At 38.7% G+C, this 24,410-nt stretch overlaps 2 protein-coding genes across 3 annotated transcripts in view; both read left to right on the forward strand.

The window, feature by feature from the left end:
• The window catches only part of LOC136448595 (triple specificity protein phosphatase PtpB-like), a 43,983-nt gene that overhangs the window by 1,534 nt on the left and 18,039 nt on the right, over nucleotides 1–24,410 (forward strand). The gene's annotated exons all lie outside the window — the stretch shown is intronic.
• On the forward strand, nucleotides 3,100–24,298 carry LOC136449203 (uncharacterized). Of its 2 annotated transcripts, none has more exons than XM_066449085.1 (17): nucleotides 3,100–3,206; nucleotides 4,459–4,578; nucleotides 5,686–5,809; nucleotides 7,078–7,191; nucleotides 7,821–7,969; nucleotides 11,345–11,660; nucleotides 12,065–12,141; nucleotides 12,340–12,477; nucleotides 13,680–13,751; nucleotides 14,047–14,121; nucleotides 15,647–15,721; nucleotides 16,697–16,734; nucleotides 17,097–17,195; nucleotides 19,096–19,582; nucleotides 20,060–20,230; nucleotides 21,409–21,643; nucleotides 22,049–24,298. In XM_066449085.1, exons 2-17 carry the CDS (start codon nucleotides 4,459–4,461, stop codon nucleotides 22,300–22,302), a joined length of 2,544 nt encoding a protein of 847 aa, XP_066305182.1. In that variant the 5' UTR covers nucleotides 3,100–3,206; the 3' UTR covers nucleotides 22,303–24,298. The 2 variants fall into 2 exon arrangements, with proteins under 2 accessions (XP_066305182.1, XP_066305183.1); XM_066449086.1 differs by having other exon boundaries at nucleotides 7,836–7,969.

Consider the following 24,410-nt stretch of genomic DNA (forward strand, 5'->3'; position numbering starts at 1 on the left):
TTCTTACATTCTCACACCCCAGATGTAATTTGTTCTCTATAATTGTCAGCTCCAAAATGGTTGGAAATTTTCAGATTCAGAACCTGATGTTTTTGCTGTACCTCCTTGAAAATTATGGCAACGGTGTTGAGGGTGGGGAGGGGGGCGTTGACTTCTTCGAAGTTTAGAGTAGATTATATACACTTAATCTTACTAGTTACTTGGTACGTATTATGATGGCCTTTTTGATGCTTGAGTATAATAATACTCCAGTACGTCTCTCTTTGATGTTGTTGTTGTCTTTGCCATGACCATATATGGCGGCGCCGTCACGATGTAAACAGTGTCACCGGCTGTCGGGAATTTCCGCGGGTTTGGCTGACGACAACTTCTATATTTGGGTATTTCCGGATAGAAGACAGAGCGCCGGTTCAAAATGACGAATGGGACGAGTCGATTGAACGAAGTTGTGGGGGTGGGGGATTAAAATTAAACAAATAATTGTAATCAATTTTTTCCACACCACATTAAAACTAAAGCTCCGTCCCGCGTATAGATATACTATTCTTATGCTCAGCTGTCTTTTGATACCAAATATAAGGGTATCGAAGCGGGAGATTCCGCGGAAATCGTCTTTTTAGGTAACCCCCAAACCAAGACCGCGTGGTGGGGTGTTCCCTTGGTACGTCATAATATTTTCGCGGGGAAAGTTGTTAGAGAAGTTCGTGTCAGAGGAGCTCTCGCTCGAACGTGTAAGCCATTTTTTGCTCTTTTTCATTGTTTTAGGTTGCAAGTCAAATTCATACATGATTTTGATTTAGTATTGGACCATAGTTTGGAAGACAAGTTCACTGAAATAGTTGAAAAACATCGATTTGACGAATGATTTGACCAAGGAGGTTCCTTGGTCACTGTGATGACTGACCCGCCATGTTTGGGAAGGCCCGTCTGGGAAATATTTTTTATAACTATATTCAAGTTTCCAGTTTCGAAAGTCAAGACAAAAGGAACTGTTACTGTAATATAACTTTGTATTGTTCTAGGGCTGTATTTAGTTCGCTAAGGTTCGACAACGTCAATGTTTTGATTTTCTACATTTTCGTTGTGTGCGAAAGGGTGCCAAACTCCAAAGGTAGAATATAGTGTGTATGCGTGTGTGTGTGTGTGTGTGTGTGTCTCTCTCTCACAACACAATAGCCTTAAAATGCCTGGATCATCATGTGGATGGATTGTCTTCATATTTGAGTGAAAAGGAATTCAACAATGAAGAGCGGTCTAAACTGGAACAGTCCTACCTGACCGAAAATTCTACTCTACTCTACTCTACTCTACTCTACTCTACTCTACTCTACTCTACTCTACTCTACTCTACTCTACTCTACTCTACTCTACTCTACTCTACTCTACTTGATATGCAGGTAGACCCCGAATGAATAAATCAAATCAACCCATAAATGATAAGATTTTGGGGCCCCTACTTGTTTAATATAATACTGGTATAGTACTGCAGCTGGACTTCTGTTATTTGTATCTTTTGATGTTATTGTAAAAAAAAATTGGGTGGATAGGAAAAAGGATTTCAAACTGAACATGATGATAATCCCAACTTTTGATTGATTTTGATGTAGATTGCACACAGTCTGCTCCTCCGGGCCCCAGGAAAAACAGCAGACTAGCCTGTCCAGTGCAGGAGGAGCTCCAGAGGATAGGCTTCTTTTACACGCCACATTAAGGTAAGAAATGTCTTCTTTAGCCTGGCTGTCATCCTGATTAGCCATTGTCAAAACAGAAGAAAAAAATTTGGGGTGGTAGATAGGAAAAAGGATTTCAAACTGAACATGATGATAATCCCAACTTTTGATTGATTTTGATGTAGATTGCACACAGTCTGCTCCTCCGGGCCCCAGGAAAAACAGCAGACTAGCCTGTCCAGTGCAGGAGGAGCTCCAGAGGATAGGCTTCTTTTACACGCCACATTAAGGTAAGAAATGTCTTCTTTAGCCTGGCTGTCATCCTGATTAGCCATTGTCAAAACAGAAGAAAAAAATTTGGGGTGGTAGATAGGGAAAAGGATTTCAAACTCAGAACATGATGATAATCCCAACTTTTGATTGATTTTGATGTAGATTGCACACAGTCTGCTCCTCCGGGCCCCAGGAAAAACAGCAGACTAGCCTGTCCAGTGCAGGAGGAGCTCCAGAGGATAGGCTTCTTTTACACGCCACATTAAGGTAAGAAATGTCTTCTTTAGCCTGGCTGTCATCCTGATTAGCCATTGTCAAAACAGAAGAAAAAAATTTGGGGTGGTAGATAGGAAAAAGGATTTCAAACTGAACATGATGATAATCCCAACTTTTGATTGATTTTGATGTAGATTGCACACAGTCTGCTCCTCCGGGCCCCAGGAAAAACAGCAGACTAGCCTGTCCAGTGCAGGAGGAGCTCCAGAGGATAGGCTTCTTTTACACGCCACATTAAGGTAAGAAATGTCTTCTTTAGCCTGGCTGTCATCCTGATTAGCCATTGTCAAAACAGAAGAAAAAAATTTGGGGTGGTAGATAGGAAAAAGGATTTCAAACTGAACATGATGATAATCCCAACTTTTGATTGATTTTGATGTAGATTGCACACAGTCTGCTCCTCCGGGCCCCAGGAAAAACAGCAGACTAGCCTGTCCAGTGCAGGAGGAGCTCCAGAGGATAGGCTTCTTTTACACGCCACATTAAGGTAAGAAATGTCTTCTTTAGCCTGGCTGTCATCCTGATTAGCCATTGTCAAAACAGAAGAAAAAAATTTGGGGTGGTAGATAGGGAAAAGGATTTCAAACTCAGAACATGATGATAATCCCAACTTTTGATTGATTTTGATGTAGATTGCACACAGTCTGCTCCTCCGGGCCCCAGGAAAAACAGCAGACTAGCCTGTCCAGTGCAGGAGGAGCTCCAGAGGATAGGCTTCTTTTACACGCCACATTAAGGTAAGAAATGTCTTCTTTAGCCTGGCTGTCATCCTGATTAGCCATTGTCAAAACAGAAGAAAAAAAATTGGGGTGGTAGATAGGGAAAAGGATTTCAAACTCAGAACATGATGATAATCCCAACTTTTGATTGATTTTGATGTAGATTGCACACAGTCTGCTCCTCCAGGCCCCAGGAAAAACAGCAGACTAGCCTGTCCAGTGCAGGAGGAGCTCCAGAGGATAGGCTTCTTTTACACGCCACATTAAGGTAAGAAATGTCTTCTTTAGCCTATTAGCAAATTTAGGTAAGAAATGTCTTCTTTAGCCTATTAGCAAATTTAGGTAAGAAATGTCTTCTTTAGCCTGGCTGTCATCCTGATTAGCCATTGTCAAAACAGAATGGACGTTTATTGACTAGCATGATCCTGATCAGTTTGTTTTACAATTTTGGGAAAGAAAACACCTGGAGTTGGACAGAAAGTCCTTTGCAATTTTATATACCTTACGATGGTGATCAATAAGTCATATCTCACCCAGAAATAAGGTGCAGAACTCACATTTTGGGGCATAATTATGTAGTATGACTTCTTTTAGCAATCTCCACCAAATTTCAAATTTTTGTGGCCAATACTTTCCAGGCCACGTCCATTTGAAAATCATATGGTGAGAGTCGAGAAATAAAAAGTTGAACTGTGATTAGAGCTGTGTGGGTCGAGTTCCTCAGTCCCTGAAAAATTATTGTGCAACAGACAGTTTACGTTTACTGATAACAAAGAAACAAGGAAACACTCATTAACTTGAAGGAAATACTTAATGAACATTTTCATTTGAACTTCCCTTTGTCCTGTGTATGAAAAGACTACATTTTATCATGGTAGACTTAACAAGTACAACAGAGCCGTTCAAGAAAAGCCTCGATGACTACATTGTACTCTAGTAGTAGTAGAGAAAGGTAGGGTAAGGGTTGACAGGATCATAAGGTGTTGTTATCATCATATTATTTAAAGGAACATTCTGTCAGTACTGGCCAAAAAAAAATGATTACAGGGACATTCTGTCAATTATAGCCACAGCCATGCAGGCTCTATAGAATATAATCAAGCACTAGATATATATAGTATTGACAGGTGGTGGTACCTCAGACCTGGGTGGGCGATTTGGATTGGGTGGGAAATCCCTGGCAAAATGCATGTACGGGGAGCTCTGATGACTGACACTTTTGTCTGTCAATAGAAATGTTTTTCCCGCATCAGATGGTCCTATCAATAGCCATGGTGTTCGAGTAATGTAATCAACTCAGCTATATTATTACTAAAGTTGTTTATAAGATTAAAACTTCTATTCACTGGTACAGGGTGTAGGGAAGAGTTGAGGTCTTTGTAACTTCCCTTTTTCTCACATCTTAACATTCCAACTGCTTCAGCTCATGAGAAATGGTTATGCTTGTTGGCTATTTTTGTTGAAGAAAGTTTTACTGTGTAACTGGTGCCTTTCTATTCGTTACGCTTATTTTTAAACAGATGTCCCTGGACCACGAAGGACACAAGCGAGGAGGATGTACTAAGTGCAGCTGTGAAGCCTTCCTGCTGACAAAAAACAGTCATCAGTGCGGAAACTGCCAGCATGTGGCTAGGTCCCATGTGAGTACTTTTTATTTTATTGTCACATCAAAAGTCTGGAATACAGTGTCACTAATATTAGCACTTTGTTAAGTTTAATTTTCACAATGGCTTCTCCTTCATCAAGGCTTTAAATTTCTTCTTTGGGAAGGTGCAACCAGAAATCTGGAAATTTAGCTTCACAGAAAAGTTTGGGTGCACTTTCACAATGTAAGATAAGTACATTTTTACATGTAAAATGTAAGCAAAATGCAATTCATCAGAAGTGGACCTGAAAAGGGCTTTTCATCAGTAATTTGCATTTTCTTTTCTTCATTGTGGAAATATTCTTGCATAGTTGTACGTAAGTTTTCCTTTACTAATTGTAATTTAGTTTCATTTATTACTTGTATTTTTTATGATTGTTTTGGAATTCCATAACAAATTGCACATTGTGAGGGATGTGTATTTACTAGTGAGATATCAAGAAATACGTATACACATTCTTATTCATCTTCTTCTGATGCAGTTTTGTGTCGTTAATACATTCAGTAGTTTTTGTCCTAAAATACTACATACTAGGACTGTGTACCTTTCCAAAAACATTCAGGTACAGGTACGGTACAGGTACAGCAGTTTAGCTACATGTTCGGACCTGTACATGTACCTAAACAAGATTGGTCAATTATCTGTATAAGTTGAACTTGAATATGTAGCCAACTGTCTTTTATTATATAGTGGTCATCTTTGTGTGATGATATATGTATTTGACCCTCAAAACAAGCTGATTTTTCTTCATTGTCAACTATAATGTTATCAAGATTGTTACCTCTGACATGTGATGGTCAAACAAAATGGTGCCCACTGGTGTTTTAGTTTGTTTAGGTAAAGGTACACCAGATGTTGGGTCCTGACCTGTACCTAAACAATTTTACAGGTACAGGTACATGTGTACAGTACCAAGCCACACAGCCCTACTACTGTACTTCCAAAAGCCGTCTGTACTTAAGTTTAGTTATTTTATGTATGTATGTTCTGTGCAAATCCACACTTGTTTTGTCTGTAGATATATTCTAGATCAAAGACCTTTTGTATCAAAAGGCTTGAATGGAATATTTGGTCACATATTTCTTTTAACCTTTTCAACAGATACTTCTGCAGGCCTGTCAAGTACAAACGTGCGATTGCAGTCAATGCGAGATCGAGCCAGCCATTTCCTGCAGAGAATGTGCCAACTGCGGGCACAGTATTAAAGTGCACACACCCTCCCACCGTAAGTCTTCTAACTTGCCTAACAATGTACCAATATATATATATATATATATATGTATATACAGGGCTCGAAATTCATTTAGGTAATAGGTGCACTGGTGCACCTTACCCAGCTGACCTTTCCTACAAATTTAGGTGCACAGAAAGAAATTTGGGTGCACAACATAAATAAAGTATAATGTCAGCAAAACGTATTTACAAACCCTAGCTAGCCAAGTTGCGTCTCTCAAGAACTTATATCTGAAATTCTATAGCTATACTTCGAAATTTGAGCAATACATCAAAGTGCAACAAAGGACTTATATTACTTTTCTGTTACTTAAATTTCAAGGATATTCTTAAACAGTATACAAGTGTACAATAGTACCTGCTCCCCACTATAGCCTTCAAAAATATCTAGATGCACTTGTGCACCCACAGTCAAAAATTAGGTTAACAGCTCCAATGTTGGGTACACAAAAGTGCATACACCCATTATTTCGAGACCTGATACATATCATCATCATCATCTATCGGCCATCGGCCGGGACTAAATAAGTACATACATCACTCCAAATCGCCGTGTCCTGATACATATATCGGGATCTGTTATAGGACAATCCGCTATGCTCCTAGGACATTGGTATCACAATAAAGCAAATGACAATTGGGATTTCTACCAGGACCAATTCCACTACTGCGTGTGGGAGACATTCATATTACATCAAGATGTTTTTAAAAATAGACTGAATCATTTCACATTCACATCACAAGTAACATTTCAATAATTGTTTAATCATTGAATCAATGATTTTATTCATAATTTACACAGACAGACTTCCAAAATTTCAAACAATTAGCTCTTAGATATGGAGTCACTCACTAATTGGAGAAAATGGTTGAGGATATAAAATCCCTAAGTCCGTGGTCATCTGCAAATGTCCTAGTAGAATTACAATTTGTCCTAAGACAGATTGGAATTCCTTTCTGTCAAGGAGAATCTGGAATCAAGGACAATTCCAGATTGTGATCTTGAATCTAGGACAATTTCAGATTGTCCTGAATTTCAATCTCTATTGTGACAAGAGACTAGTAAAGTTAAATTTGATTGTTTTCACTCAAAATAAAGCAGGTTCTTCTCACCTTCACCAGGTGCTACAAAATACAATGTTGACACATACAGGTTGTAAATGACTTGCCATCCTTAGCTTTTTATTGCCACCCGTGGTTCATTAATTTTCATACTCAATTACTATTGCTGTTTATTGCAATTTTTTTATTAAATTTCAGTTGCAAAGTCAGGTCGTTCTGTTGGTGCTGCTGGGTCATCAGGTGCTACCAGGTCATCAGGTGCTGCCAGGTCAGCAGGTGCTGCCAGGTCAGCAGGTGCTGCTGGGTTTACAGGTATGAATCTACTTTCATCAATGGAATTGATTGTCTTTCATGACAAGGATTCTTTCTAAGGGCTTTGAATAGTCTTCTTTCTGTAACTTCTAATATTGCAGGTCTGGACTACTATAAATGCTCTGTCCAACTTATTTTATGTGCATCTTGACTTCCTTAAAGCTAGTCTGAATCATCAGATTATTAATCTCACCCATACATGTCTTTTGAGACATGATACATGCATTTTTGAAAAAAACAAACCTATCTTGAGGTTGGGTAGGAATTGACTGATTTTCTAGACTCTGTACCATATTCCTTAAGTTCGATTACTTGGCTTCACTGAAGGTGCTTTCCTCCTTATATCTTTCCCCATGTGGGTAAAGATAGGACACCCTTTGAGGTGTCATTGTGAGTCATCTCCCCAAGTTGTAAATACAGTGCAGTGCAACTATACTTGACACAACTTACTCACTTCTTAACCAAGCTAGAAATTACATGCACCTCACAAATTTTACCTGGATTTAGTCTAAATTTTACTTACACTGGAGTGCATACAAAATGTATGTAATGTCTACCTTGTATGTTGGGGCCTGACATGTCCTGTGCTCTGGCAAATGGGAATTTCTTTTTTTTGTTTGTAATTGTAGGGAGGACTTTTTCAGACTGGCTGGACCGTGATGACGATGATGATGACTTCCACACGAGGATGGGTGCGGCTCAAAAGATAATGAAGAAAGATAGAGCTCGCTTCTGTTCGTCATCCTTAAGGAAAAAGAAGAAGACACAGGCTGTTCCAGTAAGTACAGTCACAAGCTTCTTCTTCTTTGGGTTGGCTAGCCACATCAACTTGTTGATGAATCTGCTACACTTGACTGGTGGAGCTTGGCTTGGAATGGAATCAAGGCACCATGGAAAATCAATTGTTATTGTGCCCTTGGTCGGTTCAATCGGTGCCCGAGTTGTCTACCAACCTTTCTTTCAAGTCAATAATCACTAGCCGATGTTTGTATTTTTCCGACAAGGTTCTTTGTGTAGAGAAATTCGCCAGCATGGCTGAAAAAAATGGCGACGTGTGTTTCAGCAAGATTAGACAACATTCTTTCCAGATCGGCAACGCCGCAGAGAAATTTCTAGATCTTTATAGCAATGTTACCCATGAAAATATCGTGTATGAGTTTTTTTGCTCTGGATGCGGGTTTTATATGTCCAAAACCGGTAAAATGCTAGATATTTGCTGACAAAATACCTGTACTATAGCGAGACGCTGTTTACTTGGCACCCTTCACTTGAAGCATGGGCAGGTAGCTATAGTGTTGTAAAAAACGATTATCTACAGATTAGAATTGTTATAAATAAAAGATAATTCATGTATATAAATTTTCTTTATTCAAAGAACGTCTTTGATGAAATAAGTTTATACTTTCATCATTAGTTTGTGCAATTCAATGTACGGTAAATCACATCGCACATTATAGTCCCACCCACATAACAGTAGACCTATGACCACAGGTGCCATCTTGGTTCTCCGTGCAGCAAAACATGCCGATTTAGCCGTGATTTTCCCCAATTTAGCATTAATGACCGATGTCGCCACACATGTGAAAATGATGCGATCGTCTTTGGTAACATTTTGGTTGCCTGCGGTCTAGATTGGGGGTGGTTGCGGTCACAGAAGACAAGGGGTAGTCTTTGACACATTGCTTAATGCTTGTGTCTATGGGGAAAAAAATCGGAACCGACCGAAATCGATCTTCTTGAGACGATGGTCGTCTTTGGAAGTGGTTGTCAGACCAAGTTCGACTGTAATTGATAAAGTACAGAAATGTAACTAATATCCACTACGTTACTTATATAAAGTCAAACATAAAGTGTCTGAAGAAATCTCTAAAGTAACATTCTGGTATTGTAGGCATTGTTGCATATCTAACTGCGCATACCTGGGGGTTTGTTCCATCAGATTTGTTTGATCACATGATATGTTTATCATCATGGTGGATTAATTATGTAACCCGGTAGATTTATATGTGAATGGATGTTGGGTCTGTAAGTTGCTTCTTATATTTAGATACAGTCAAACCTGCCCAAGGCGACCACCCGGCGGACCGAGCAAAAACGGTCGCGGTGGACAGGTGGTCGCCATGAAGAGGATTCCACTCACATGTTTCCAGGTCGAGGTTTTCAAATACAGTACGTAAATGGATGAAAAATTATGTGAATTTAGACAGCAAGACCCCCACCAGGTTCAATTCTCATTGACAGAAAGATTCTACAAAAATTACGTTTTCCGTTATCGTTGTAAATTGTATATCGCTAACGTTAACGTTACATCGTGTACAAATTTTCGTCATAATTTCGACTACAAAACAACGGTCGCCTCGATGATCTCGCAGCGATCTCCCGCGTACACACACACACGCACATCATCGAAGTTTTAAGGCCTAAGACAAATCCCTAGAAAACACCTGCTGGCCCCAGCCTTTTTTAGGACGCCGGCCGCTGGATAAAAGGGTCAAAACGTTTCGATCTGACAACTAAAGATGAAAACGGAACGGTGTGATTTCGTCGGGCGGCAAGCTCTGTGCGACCGCATCGAAAGGTATGAGTCAGTGCAGCAGAACGCACAGCGTCCAATAAAGGTTTGTGAGGTTCATGAAAATAAAAAGAAAATAAGGATATCAATTTTCATCAATGACTAGAGTATTTGTTAATGTTCATACACAAAAGCATCGTGTTTTAGAAAGGTCAGCGGTACGCCAAATCCGGGCCGCGCCAAAATGCCCAAATCCAAGATGGCGTCGGGACCAAGGACAACATTTCTCGCCCGATGTTTTGCCCGCCGCGAAGTCATTTTTGGGCGGAATGTAGTAAGACACAGACACATTTTTATTGAAAATACAAGAAATAGATAGTACTTTCTGTGAAATCTGAATTTTTGACGCCATGCACTACGTATTCGTTTTGAAAATTGAGTTTAAACCGAACTGAGTTTGCGGTAAACTATAAGATTACGCAAGGAGATTACGATTGGCACAACAACATCACAAACATTTCTCTTTACAATGTTTATAGGGGGAACGTTTTATTAAAACACTCCATGGAGAAATCGATGCTATAACACCGTCTGCTATTCCATATATTTTTGTCCTTATTTTGTCCTTTAAAGTCTTGAAAACATTTCCGTGAAATCTGACAGCAAAATGATCTGATGTCACCACACGCTTGAAAATTAGGCGGCCGCCATGGGCAGGGATTGTGCTCTGTGCGGTCCCAATTCGTGGCGGTCGCGGTCGCGTTGGACAGGTGGTCGCCATGGGCAGGCAGCTTAATGCTTGTGCCCATGGGGAAAATTTTCGGGACCGAGAAAAAGCGGTCGCCATGGCCAGGTGGTCGCGTTGAAAAGGTGGTCGCCTAGACAGGTTTGACTGTAATCATCATTGTTTCATCATATCCATTCATTGAACTTCCGGTTTTGATATCTCGTGTTATGGACAAGCTATGGTCATAATATGCATATGAGTGGTAGATAGCTCTTGGAAGGGAGGGTAAGTCAGTTAGATTTTTTGCAACTACAGCGGCCTTGTGTTAGAATTTAAAACAGAATAATTCAAGAAGGGGATGACAGATCGTCTTGATTTTTAAGTTGTCGATAACTTAAGTGATTTTCTATATTATATACTATACATTATGCATTTGAAGACCTAATGTGCATAACTGATAAAATTATAAAAACTATTTCTGACTACAATAGCCTGTCTTTGTTAAGATAAGACTTTTATACTTTAAATAACTTGTGTTATTTGTATAGAAAAGTACCGTAACAAGTTACAAGTGGCCCTAAAATAATCTAATTAATCTGAGGTCTCGAGACCTACCCACCTACCAAATATCAGGGCAATCCATCCAGACCTTTTTGAGTTATGCTGTTCATCTACACATGCATCTAAATTCTATCAAAAACATACAAAATGTAATTTTCTTGGTGAAGGTAATAATGACTATGTTGAAATCGTTTCAGAGTAAAGCATGGAATGCAACAGTTCTGTTTCTTATTTCGTCACATGGGGACTTGTCACTTTTTACAAAATTATTTGTAGCATACATAAGTATAGAACTGTCATGGAAAGATAATTGGCTTTCTTATAATGTACTGATGAATTCATATCCTTCACAGGAAAATAAACCTGTAAACGTATACCTATTGAGGTATTCCAACAAGAAGCTGATGATAAAACCCTCAAGCCATGTATCAGTTGATGTGGCAGAAACTGCAGAAGATAACATCATTGTGAAGGCAGCCCACCAAAAGATGAGGGAGCAGCACATCTTTACTGAAGACGATGACCTCCTCCTGGTCAATAGGCATGGGGTTTGGCTGAGATATTTGCCAGGGAAGACGGACCAGTTCAAGTTGGATCAGTACCGAAGATATTCTGGCAAATCCTGCAGCACGCTGAAATTATTTGTGATGTCAAGGGAACATTATAAAGGTGGGCTGAAAGTTTGAAAATTACTACAATGTAATTCCCAATCAAATTTATTTTCATCTATCATCAGTAAAATCATTTTTGTAGGATTTCTGCTTGTCTGCCTTGTGGGATAGACATAATAGACATGTAGTATTATGATTTATTTTTAAGTAAAAGATTTAACATTTAGAAAACTGATCAACTAGCTGTTTGGCACCTCATTCTGTATTGGTTACAGAGTTAGGCAGCAGGGAGAAGTTCGAGATGGCATACAAAAAGAGCTGGAAACCAGTACAAAACAGTACAAAATAATAATGATGTTGGAGTTTAAGAGATGATACGGTATGCTATGTCACAATGAGGTGAAATTCTGATATGATATGATGCATATTTTTTTATAATACATGTCATTTATTGCTCTTCAGAGTTCCAGAGTGCAAACAAACCCAACCGCGACAAACACTGGAAGGAAGCACTTAGTCAAAGTGAGGACAGTGATGAGGTACACCTGTTTAGAATTTTTATTTTATTTTATCAATATGTAAAACAGTTGATCACATGTGGAATGTGTATACTAGCCTGATTGTGAATTCTATTCGATTCATGATTATGAGTGAAGCATTGATAATCTGGAATTGTTTGTGTGCATCTAATCATAATTTCTTATGCATGCGTGTATTCTGTTCTTTTTTTTTTCCAGGAGGATACTCTGCCTGACCCTAAATCTGGTGATGTATTGAGTCTGCATGACAGTGACTCGTCTGAGGGTGTAGAGAATCTACACGACAGTGACTCGTCTGAGGGTGTAGGCAATCTACATGACGGTGACATTTCTGAGGTTGGTATATGGCAGTGGTCTTGAATTAGAAGCTAAATCTTTTTCACTTAAATTTTGTCTTCCACCTGCTTTAACAGGGCTCAAAATACATTATGCATTATCTGGAGCAGTACGAGTGCAAGGTTTGGCAAATGTCAACCCATACCTGATTATAACCTGAAATGATACAAATACCAACTGCTATCACCTGCACCGACAGAATGATGACCTTTATTACCATGTCTGTCATAATCCTTTGAAAATCCATCTTTTCCGTGCAGCAGCCTTGGAGAATACAAAAAGAAATAGCCGTTTTGGGGTGAAAACTTGCTCAAAATGATGTTTATTACAAAAAATAGCGTTTCCACAGAAAATGTCAACTGAGCTTGTCAGGCAGTGGCAATGCATCCTTTTCCACCGGAAACATTGAATTGCCCGGAAAATGATGTTTGGAGAATCCTTAAGCCCTTTCTGACAACGTGTCAGATCGGCCCCGAATCGTAAAAAAAATCTGAACCAACTAACAGTTGCATTTAATTAAACAGCATTCAATACTCTGTTAACGCTACAATACCCTCCAAATAAATTACAGCCAGCTGTAAGATACATGTATTATATACCATTGGACAGACTTCAACTGGGGCGCTTTTAAGAAATCTTAGGTTGAGATTAGAAACTACTTTTGCAATGTGTTTCTGGATATTTGTCAACTTATAGCTTTAGTAACTGTATTTTTCTCTTGCTTTGGGGCAAAAAATGTCCCTTGATCCCTGTCAATCATCCATTTGAGAGACATATTTTTGAAAAAGGGCCCTCAGAAAAATGGGAAAGTCATAGGAAATGTAGAATTGATTTTGAAAATAATGTTTGTAGTGTGTGTGTATTTGTTAGATAATTTTCGCAACTTATTTCTTTGATTGATTTGACAAAAAAATTGACCTGGATTTTTTTTTTTGCAATAGGAACCAATACTTATTTGGCTTGATTCACATCATGCATCACACACCATCATCTGGATGAAAGGCTCTATTCTATTCTGTTGGTTTCAAAAAAAGATTGGTTGATTTTGTATTTTAAAAGTTGTTTTCCCATCTGGAAAATAGCAATGACTTCCCCTTGAAAGAATTATCTAACAGCAACATAAGAATTGCTGCCACCATGACTGTGGACAAACCTTTAAATGAAATTGATGATAGATCTAATAATCCAGTTCTTCCCATTAGGTACAGTTTGGAAAAATAAACAGCTCGTCACCTGGACAGGAAGATGACACATTGCCACTACCGGCAGCACAGGTATGCTCATTTGTCTTAACCATCATAACACTTGCTGTTACATTTTACACTTTTTCTGTAATAACAAAGGTATTAACACTGGGGTAGAGTGGAATTTGAACATGCAAGGGCAATGATATTGGGATGCCATCTTTGATGAAAGTATGTTTTGAGTAAAGCTGAGGCATGAGATTTCATGAACCAAGACAGTCAAGAATTGAACAGCAAAAGTTGCAACCTTTGCTTGCTGTCAGATATACCTTTTCTTTTTACTGGATGATTAGTCTGATTATCCTGTTATTCCCATTATCTACAGTGTCCGCAAAAAACCAGCACACCGGTACCGCGTCAACAGGCTAGAAATCAAACATTGGCAGGGCCGTCAGTACAGGTACATGTATGTTTTTTTCTTCATAAACACACTGGGGTAGAGTGGAATTTGAATCATTGTTTAATGATGTTTATATAAATTATATATGGTTTATTCAGGAATTGACACATACAAAAATTTAAACAGCATTGCAGCCGATGTTACCATCTTTAAGGTAAACCGGCTGAATTACGCAGTCTTAAAATTAAAAGTACAAAAGAGCACTCAAATACTAAAAAAAAAAGACAATATGGACAACCAACCATATCATATATAACAGATTACACCTTACAAATTTTTGTTCAGTAGTTGGGTTAAGTATGGAATTGCACTATGTTTGTATCTGTCTGATCTTGTGAAAGGAATGGTAAGCTGTAACCTCCCCTTTAAGCCCTTATTGTGGACTGTTTCACAAGTTTCAGGTAGCCAGAGTCGAAATGTTTTTGAATTCAATAGGGACTTAGCGAATTTGAGACATAGGATCTCTCTTCTTGATGTCAAAGACGGTACATATGTCAAGTCTGGAGAGTATGTCAGTATAGGAAATGTAGCTAGATCCAAGAATTATTCTAAGGGCGCTCTTTTGGATACATTCAAGCTGGTGGGATTGTAGAGTGGTTAAACCTGAGTGCCATACTGGGGCTGCATATTCTAGAGTTGGGCAAACATATAGCAGATAGATTTCGCAAAGATCTTCAGTGCAGACACCACAGCGTTTTAGTTTCTTAAGCCAGAAAAGGCAGCCGGGAACTTGCTTTTTTGATGATTGCATTGACATGTTTTCCCCATTTCATATCAGCAGAAATCCAGACACCTAAGATACGTACAGGCATCCTCCGTGAACTCAGTAGCTTTTCCATTCAGTAACATTACAGGGAGAGGGGGAGAATCCTTCATGATGGAAATACAAATCACTTTGCACTTATCTTCCTTCAACGACATGCAATTTTCGGATGACCATGTCTCTAGTTGCCTAATTGATGTCTGCATTCAACTTTGCTCGCTGGATAATCCACTTTCTTTTAAAGTCAAATCATCAACATATTTCCCATCTGTTCAGAAAAAATTGCATCGCATCATTAACATACACTAAAAAGAGGACAGGCCCTAATTTTGTTCCCTGTGGGACTCATGATGCAATCTTCTCCCAACCCGACGTTACGAACCGGTACCGGACACACTGTGTATGGTCATTGAGAAAACTACAAATTCATGGTAAAATAGAAGTACGTACACCACAAGTTAACAGTTTACGGATTAAGAGAGTATGATAAATTATGATCAATGTTTTAGGTGTCAGATCAACAACTGTGATATGACCTCATTACCACAATATGTCTGTTTACTTGAACATGCAAGGGCAATGATATTGGGATGCCATCTTTGATGAAAGTATGTTTTGAGTAAAGCTGAGGCATGAGATTTCATGAACCAAGACAGTCAAGAATTGAACAGCAAAAGTTGCAACCTTTGCTTGCTGTCAGATATACCTTTTCTTTTTACTGGATGATTAGTCTGATTATCCTGTTATTCCCATTATCTACAGTGTCCGCCAAAAAACAGCACACCGGTACCGCGTCAACAGGCTAGAAATCAAACATTGGCAGGGCCGTCAGTACAGGTATGTTTTTTTGTCCCATTCAGTAGTATGGTTGTTCAAGCACCCAAAATAGGTGTGTATTGGGCATTTTGTACCTGTTGGCCACGGTACATCAACACTATACATGTATGATACTGTGCTGATGCTGCAATTGTTACTGATACTGATAGAAGTTTTTATTTGCACCTTGGTCATTGCACATTGCGGTATGTTGTAAAAGATGAGTCTATCTTACTCATGTAGTCCTCCGCTACAGTGCAGACGGCGTCTCACATGTTAGGTATGGGGATTGATATCGGGTATAAGTGGGACAGTTTCTGCACTGACGGAGTCTCGGTCTTCTATAATAGGTTGTTTGGGTGGGCGGACGGCTGATAGTTCTTACGCTCTGTGTTTCTCTGTCTACCCTCTGCCTAACCCTCACCCCCCCATATCAACACACACCCCTCTCCCTCTCTGGCGTCTTTGCTGCGTTCCTCCCACTTTCTTTGCCCTTGCTCCGAATGTGCGACTTCAGTGCCCTGTGTACGTGTGTTCTTCTCACTTATAAGAGCACACGGCATCCCTAATTATCACCTGTCTGGTTTCACCTGTTCTTAAATGGATTGGTTACGCTGTCTGCATTTCCGCGTGATAAAATATGCTTGATACTGCCCATCTACAATGTACAGTACCCAATGTACATGTAGATGACTGACCAAGGGATAGATTCTCTTTTGTAGGAATTTTACACATTTAGTTTGTATTAGCTATGTACTGCATGCAAGTTGTTTTGACAGCTGCTATCTTCCTCACTTTTGACCCATGTGAGGCCTAAGGTTTTTTGGCAGAAATGAAGAACATTGAAATCTGAAACACATTAATAAGTTACAATAAATTAAGTTACAATATATTTGCAACACCTGTTCTGACATACCCAGACCCTGTCTTGGTACAAGGTTTAATGAAAACATTTCCTTTGCAAGCATTAATGAAATTACTGTCTTTAAATTTTAGACCAAGAGATCAAAGGACTGTTTGGACCAGGATGAGAGGTATGATATGTTCTGTAACTAACATTTAAAGAAAAAAGGTTTATTATAAGAAAGAAATCTTTGACTTTGCCAAGTATGTCCTACTTAAAGCTATTAGTATGCTCTTGCCTACATTTTAACATAAGCTACATACATGTACATGTACGTACCTATGACACTAAGTATGACTCTTTTGTATATGTAAACTTCTTGTACAATATTAAGTAATTTAAGTGTCATCATGTTAAGTATGCTCTGGGAGTAAAACAAGAAATATGAATGCAATGCATTGCCGTTCCTTATTGATATTTGTTCTAAACATGTAATGACCCTTTGCAAAGTCAATGATTCTGTCATCTTATCTCTTTGTGTTCCTTCAACAGTAAACGGTTGGAGAGTTTTCTTACAAAGGAAGTTGTGGAAGTGACTGATGAAGAAGATGAGGTGCAATCATTTGACAATGTGGACACCAGAACTCAGAGGTACATGTACATGCCAAATTTCAGTTCATTTAGTCTTAATAATGGAATGCAAGGGGTATTCAATAAGTTCCAAGATTTACACAGACTACAACTCAAATTTTGCATTTGAGCTGCCACCAAATTTGAGCTGCCACTGTGAGCTGTGTATGTCAACCCTAGGGTTTTCCTTGCTCAGGTCACCTGTAGTTGTGTTATCAAACTTTTGACAAATGAATGTAGATTTCATGGCATGAGGATCACCAGAATGAACCAACCCCCACAATCAAAATTGTAGTGTTTTACCTAACTTGTGTTTTCAGTTTTGACTTAAGTTTTGATTAACATTCATGCATTTAAAAGGGTTTATACTTTATTTCATGCCCCAAAAGTTGTATTGTGCGGCTTGTGCCCCATGTTTCTGTGTTAGGCCAACAGGTTCTTGAATGCCCCTTGTCTGGCTATTTCTTTCCAAAAATTTGCAAAGGCTATTTTCAGGCCTGCAAGAAGTAATGATAATAAATGTAGCACTGAGCAGATAGTTGAAAGCGATCAGTTAATTTGTAAATTTCTGGTCATTTAACATCACAACCACAAAGAACTGCTTTTCTAGAATTGTAGTGGGTTTAGAAACAGGGCTCGAAATAGTACAGTGGGTGCATGTGCACCTGTGTGCATCCAAAATTGGAGCTGTGCACCTAATTTTTGACTGTGGGTGCACTGGTGCACCTAGATATTTTTGTACTGTAACATACAGAATGTTCTTGAAATATAAGTATCAGAAAAAGTAATATAATCCTTTTGTTGTACTTTGATGTATTGCTTGGTTGAAATTTTAAATCTGGATAGAATTACAGATTGAAGGATTGAAGTTCTTAAGAGAGGCAATAGCGTCAAACTTATGACATTTAACTTATGACATTTAACTTATGACATTTGTAAATACTGTACGTCTAAGGCCGTGGAAGACGAAACACATTTTATTTCCAAGTGTCTGACGAAAGAACCGAATTATTTCAACAAGTTACCACGAAATACCCCTACTTTTACACATTCACGGATGAAGAAAAAGCTACCTTTCTCTTGAAATCACAGAACCCATAAATACTAGAAAAAGTGGGACTTTTCGTCTTCCACTGCTTCCAAAAAAAGAAGTCAAACCCAGCTAGTTTAGATATAGCCAACAATTGTATAGTGTAAAGTCAGACACAGTTTACTGACGCATGTAATGTTTGTTTTTACCATGTATTTGCAATTAGCCCACAGGCATGAACTTGCAATAAACTTCAATTTAACTTTATTTTATGAGGTGCGCCCAATTTTTTTTCTGTGCACCTAATTTTTTGGATTGGGTGCACCAGTGCAACTACACTCAGCACAAAAAGTTTGTAAACTTAACTTTGGTCGATCATATCTCCGTTGTTTCTTGATCATGTATCAATGATTTATGTATCAATGATTTGTGTATCATTGAAAAGCTTGTGTGATTTTCTTTCCCATGATACCAAACTTATTATGGAGTATTGGAGATTCTTTTTACACAACCAGTAATTCTCACCTGCTGACGTTTCGCAGTACTCCAGTCAGAAGCTCTGAAGAAGGTGTCTGACAGACACCAAAACGTCAGCAGGTGAGAATTACCGGTTGTGTAAAAAGAATCTCCAATACTCTATGTTCTACCAACCTGATGAAATTATTTTCGGCAGCAAACTTATTATGATTGTAAAGTAATGGAACGAACACCAGACCTGCTTATGCAAGCGGGTCACATAAGAGAAGTGCCCAGATTACCCTACTAATGTCAAACGCTCAGTTCATTATTTATTCTTCTGCTGGTGTATTTCCAAAAAAATAATTTTGAGCCCTGAGAAATAACTGAAGAGCGACATATTTGGTAACAATTGTCTTCTTTTGATAATTGCAGTGAAATTGACATTCAACTTGCTAACATCCTGAATGAGAAAAACAAGCAGTTCGTGTCAAGTGAGGACAAGATGTACCTTGTGAAGAGGACAACGGTCTGGACGAACATGAAAGCAAGGATCCAGTTACGTTCCTTTGACCCGGAATTAAAAATAAAGGTCACGTTCATAGGGGAAGAGAAGGTTGATGACGGTGGAGGCCCCTGTAATGAAATGTTAAGACTTGCCATACAACAGGCCTATGACTCAAATCTCTTCATCGAGACTGATGATGGGTATGTCCCGTCATGTGGATCCACATCCATATGCAACGGCGACTATATAGCTGTGGGAAAACTCTTCGCACTTAGCATGGTACATCTTGGGCCGGCCCCCAATGGACTCCACCCGGTGGCTGCCCAGTGTTTATGTGGGAAAACCCAGGAAGACATTGAACTGTCTACAAAAGTTGCAGTGGAGGATGCTATGATCGGCCAATTTCTAGACAAGGTAGTGTAATGTTTGTTTTGGGTGTTTGCTGGTATATAGTTAGGAAGATATGTCAAGGTCCCCAAAATAGATTGATTATGATGCCCTGTACGTGGTTAGAATAATAAAGAACTTTGTTGCACGACAATTGTAAACTGTACAATGTATGGCAACAATAGAGGTATAGAATAAAACTTAACATCCTGAATACTAGTATAATAAGGGCTAGCATAGTCTTTGATATAGTATTGCAATCGAGTGAGGCTATTCATTAGTTTGGGGTTAGATCTTCTGGCGCTTGAGTCATTTGGACCTGCTTTTGTTTCTCTCTGCTTGTTTTGCTTGGAATTACTTTTTCACATCATGTACATTTTAATGGCTGCTGGAGACACTGCATCATAGGATTACGTCTAAACAATTTGAGTTACATTGCACATATTAATTTCATTTTATGCCTACAAACTTGTGTGTTACATGGAAATGTTTATTTTCATGCAGCTCGACGACATCTCTGAGGAGGATGCCCTGAGAGCACTGCTACAGGAAGACAGGTGTTTGAACATCCTGCAGAAGGTGCAGTGGAACAGCCCAACATCCGAGTTCACCATGAAGAATGTACCACAACTGAAGCGAGTACTGATTCTGCACGACTTGTTCATCACGAGAAAGGTTTGTCTTCTTTATTGCTTATCAGTCAAATGTACTTAGCTATAATCACTCGATTTTGTTTCAATTGTTTGTTTTTTATTCTCTAGTTGCCTGATAGGTAATTTTATGTTTTCGAATTATCAAATTTGAACTACTGTACTCTTTTTATGTGGTTGTGGTTATGTCTCTTTTCAGCATGTTATGTTGATTTTTTCTTTGAGGAAAGCTCTTTTTAAATTCAGCTTAAATGTGTAACAGCCATACACAACCCTAGAGGAGAGTGTTCTGATTCGGCTAGTAATATTTTTCTGAATCCAAGAACGTAATTGTATTGCCAACTTGACCTTGGACTAGGCAGCAGTTGCATTATACATCATCAATATTCTGATACTCCCCACCCCAACCCCCAGTACCCTCCAAATTAATTACAGCCAGGTGTAACATGTTGTATCGTGAACAACCATTGGACAAACTTCAACTTGGCAGCTCTTAAGAAACATTAATTTGAGCTTAAAAAGTACCTTTGAAATCTGTTTCTGGATCTTGTTTGTCAACTTATAGCCTTAGTAACTGTATATTCCACTTGCTTTGGGTCAAAAATGGACTTTGATCTTTGTCAGTCATCCCATTGAAACCCATAGTTCCCAGACTTGAAAGAAAAGGTCCTCACAAAAATGAGTGGCTCTTACAAAATCTAGGTCCGATGTTGAAAATACTGTTTGTAGCGTTTGTGTTAATAATTGTTCATCAATCTCCACCCTTAGTAACTGAATTCTTCCATTGTGTTGACCCAGAAATTGACCTGGAACGGCAGCAATTATCCCATAGGAACCAATACTTTAGGGAACAGACCGCAATTCAATTCCGGACAAACAATTTAATTCCGGCCTCGGGGCCAATAACTCCAAAGTGGCAGGGGCTGGCAAATATGTGGTGTACATTAATTGGTGCATTAATTCCCATCATGCATCACACCCCATGGGTCTTCATGATCATGAAGGGGCACTGCTCAATTCCTGGATTATAAATGGTTCATTCATTTGTTCATCTGTGAATAATTTTTACATTTGGTTGATTTTGTATTCTTAAAGATGTAGTCTTTTAAAAATAAAACCCGGTTCTGGCATTGTGTATGCCTTTGATTGATACTGAAATTTCTCTATATTGTTTTGGTAACTGAACTCCTTGTTGTCCTACAGCCAGCTTTTGATCAAATGCGGAGAGGCCTAGAGACCTTTGGTCTCTTAGAGGTAATGGAAGAGGACCCCAAGCTCTTTGAGGATGTCTTCAAGTACAAGAACGAGGATCTGCAGGTTGACACCTTCCTGAATATGGTAAACATCAGCTACTCGCAACCAGGATCGAACAGACATGAACTGCAGACTACAATTGTCGACAAGTTTGCCTTGTGGCTTGAAGAGTTGTCAAGTGGAGGTAGGCTTTGTCACAGTTATGTCACCGTGAGTGACTTGTATGTAACTATTTCTGCAAAAGGTTGTTAATCATTTTTTTTAATGGGAGGGATATGTACTATACATGTATGTGGTATTCAATGGCAAATGTGGCATTTCTAGTGCTAAAACTTTTGTCATGTACTCAAATAGTCCGTGAATAGTTTCATCAGGTTGGTAAGTCAATGAATAAAAAGACTCTTTTTACACAACCAAGAGATTTATTCAACCGACGTTTCGGTGACCATCTTGGTTGTGTAAAAAGAGTCTTTTTATTCACTGTACTCAAATAGTGATAACCACCTGTATATGAATGTACTAATTGTAAGATACTGTACTTCTTTTGTAATCAGTTTCTCTCTATATTTGTATTTCTATTATACATTAGAACATGCTGTCGGCGTGAAAGACGTGCTACTTTTCATGACAGGCTGTGACCGTGAGCCTCCGGCCGGGTGGAGAGTGCGGCCAATGATCAAGTTCCAGACCTGCGAAAAGGGGTGTGGTTGTTACCCTGTAGCTGACTTATGTGTGCTCACAATGCACCTTCCTGAACATATGGCTAAACTGTCTTCTGGCGATTTTGGTAAACACATGGTGAACACAATCAAGGAAGGATGGGGGTTTGGGAGGAGGCGTTGATTCATCACTAGGATGTCCACAGCTCCAACTGCTGATGATGACAGCTTGACTGAAGGTGTTGCAATGTAATAATAAAATGTGCATTTTGCACGAAATGTGCATTTTGCACATCTTAGAATGGTTAAGACATGAACTGTGCAAGCTGCTTCAATACCCCATAAGGAAGTTGCTGATCTAAGCAGACGATAAGTTGAGGAAGACTTTTTCTTTGTCTTCTGAGGAAAATGTCTTGTATATTTGTGCATGATGAAGATTGGTCATCCACTTTTCCACATGTGAGTGATGGCAGGGGGTAAATCGCACCATTATTAAACAGGTTGCATGGAAATTTTAGCTCCAAGTCACCCGCAGGAAGCATAGTAAAACAGTCCAAATGCTTAGGAGCTGTGGTGGGTTCTTTAAAGGAAACTGTTCTGCTATAAGGAGCTGTTGTTTACTAATTCCGTGAATGTTTGTGTTACAAGAGACTCTGAATTCTTGTTACTATAGCTACTGTTACTGTCACTTTTGCATGATAGTTAAAACTTTGGGACCAACCAACAAACTCTTATGCTAGGGTCACATTTCCAAGCCGGGGCCCGGCCGGGCTGTTTGAGAAAACAAAGAATGGAAATTGCATATCAAGAATATACATAATCTATGGCAAGGAGTCTTTTTTTTAATGTTTTGTGTGTTTTGTTGTCTATTATATCGTATTTTTCGTTCCCGCAAGCTACCCGACCGGGCCCCGCTTTGGAAATGTGACCCTAGCATGATGTGAGTCATTTGTCCTCAGACTGTAATGACCTTGGTAGCTTTGGTTTCAGGAACAAGTGATATTCTTAATCTTAAGCATTTCTTGGTGACATTCATAAGTCTGGTAGTCTTGAGAGGTGCTTACAGTAATACTTGAGTCCTGGTTGGCTGCAATCTTGCACCATTTGTGTTGTAACAAGCCTCTTCATTGTCTGAGCAGTGATTTCATATACATTTGTTTCAATTGTCCATGATGTCAAGTACGTCAATGTTGAAATGCACTACCAGATTGACTCACATGTTGCAAAAGTTCTTGGAAGTTTGTATAAAATTCTACAAAGATATTCCCTACCAATGGGACTACTGTATGTGCTTTATTCTAAATCAAGTCAGAGATAAAGGCCTGTTTTTAAAGGACTAGATAAAAGTCACCAATGTATTAACAATGTTTGAACCTTGCTATATCATTTCTTTCCTTTATTTAACACTAATGTGTTTTCAGTGTGTTTTCTTGGAATCAAAATGTTTCCATATTTTCCGACTTGCTCCTGTTTTGTGTAAAAGTTGCAGAAATTATAAAAACTTCTCATGATGATATATCATTGTTGCTTTGTCAGTTATAAGTTGTATAGAGTATATATACATTTGACTTATGGTACTTAGAGTTATTTTGTTAAAGTTCAAGTTATTTATTTGTAAATGATTCATGACTGACATTTTTAAGATCACAGAGATTCTCACTACCATGTTCTTAACATGTATGGAAATGCATTTTATTTTGTTGAGTTCACCCAAACCGACGATTATGTAAATTTTGTCAGAAATATGATGCATCAGATGTGATTTTTAAAATTAGACCACGGAAAGTTTTTGTTAGTTAGTCTCAGTCTAAGACTGAAAATAGATGACGAATATGTTACAGATGAAGAAAAATTTCATTGCAGATGAAAGTTCATCTGTCTGCTGTGATGCAAACCATTTAAAACCTGCCTTTGCCTGTCAGGGGCTAAGGATGTTATGGTTATATCCATAGAACAATCCTGTATGCTTTGTTACTTATAGGTTGAGTATTTGACTTTATATGGTACGTGGAAGAGTTATTTTGTTAAAGTTCAAGTTATTTATTTGTAAATGATTCATGACTGACATTTTTAAGATTACAGAGATTCTCACTACCGTGTTCTTAACATGTATGGAAATGCATTTTATTTTGTTGAGTTCACCCAAACCGACGATTATGTAAATTTTGTCAGAAATATGATGCATCAGATGTGATTTTTAAAATTAGACCACGGAAAGTTTTTGTTAGTTAGTCTCAGTCTAAGACTGAAAATAGATGACGAATATGTTACAGATGAAGAAAAATTTCATTG

This window comes from Branchiostoma lanceolatum, chromosome 14, assembly GCF_035083965.1.
Source record: "Branchiostoma lanceolatum isolate klBraLanc5 chromosome 14, klBraLanc5.hap2, whole genome shotgun sequence".
NCBI classification, from domain to species: domain Eukaryota; kingdom Metazoa; phylum Chordata; class Leptocardii; order Amphioxiformes; family Branchiostomatidae; genus Branchiostoma; species Branchiostoma lanceolatum.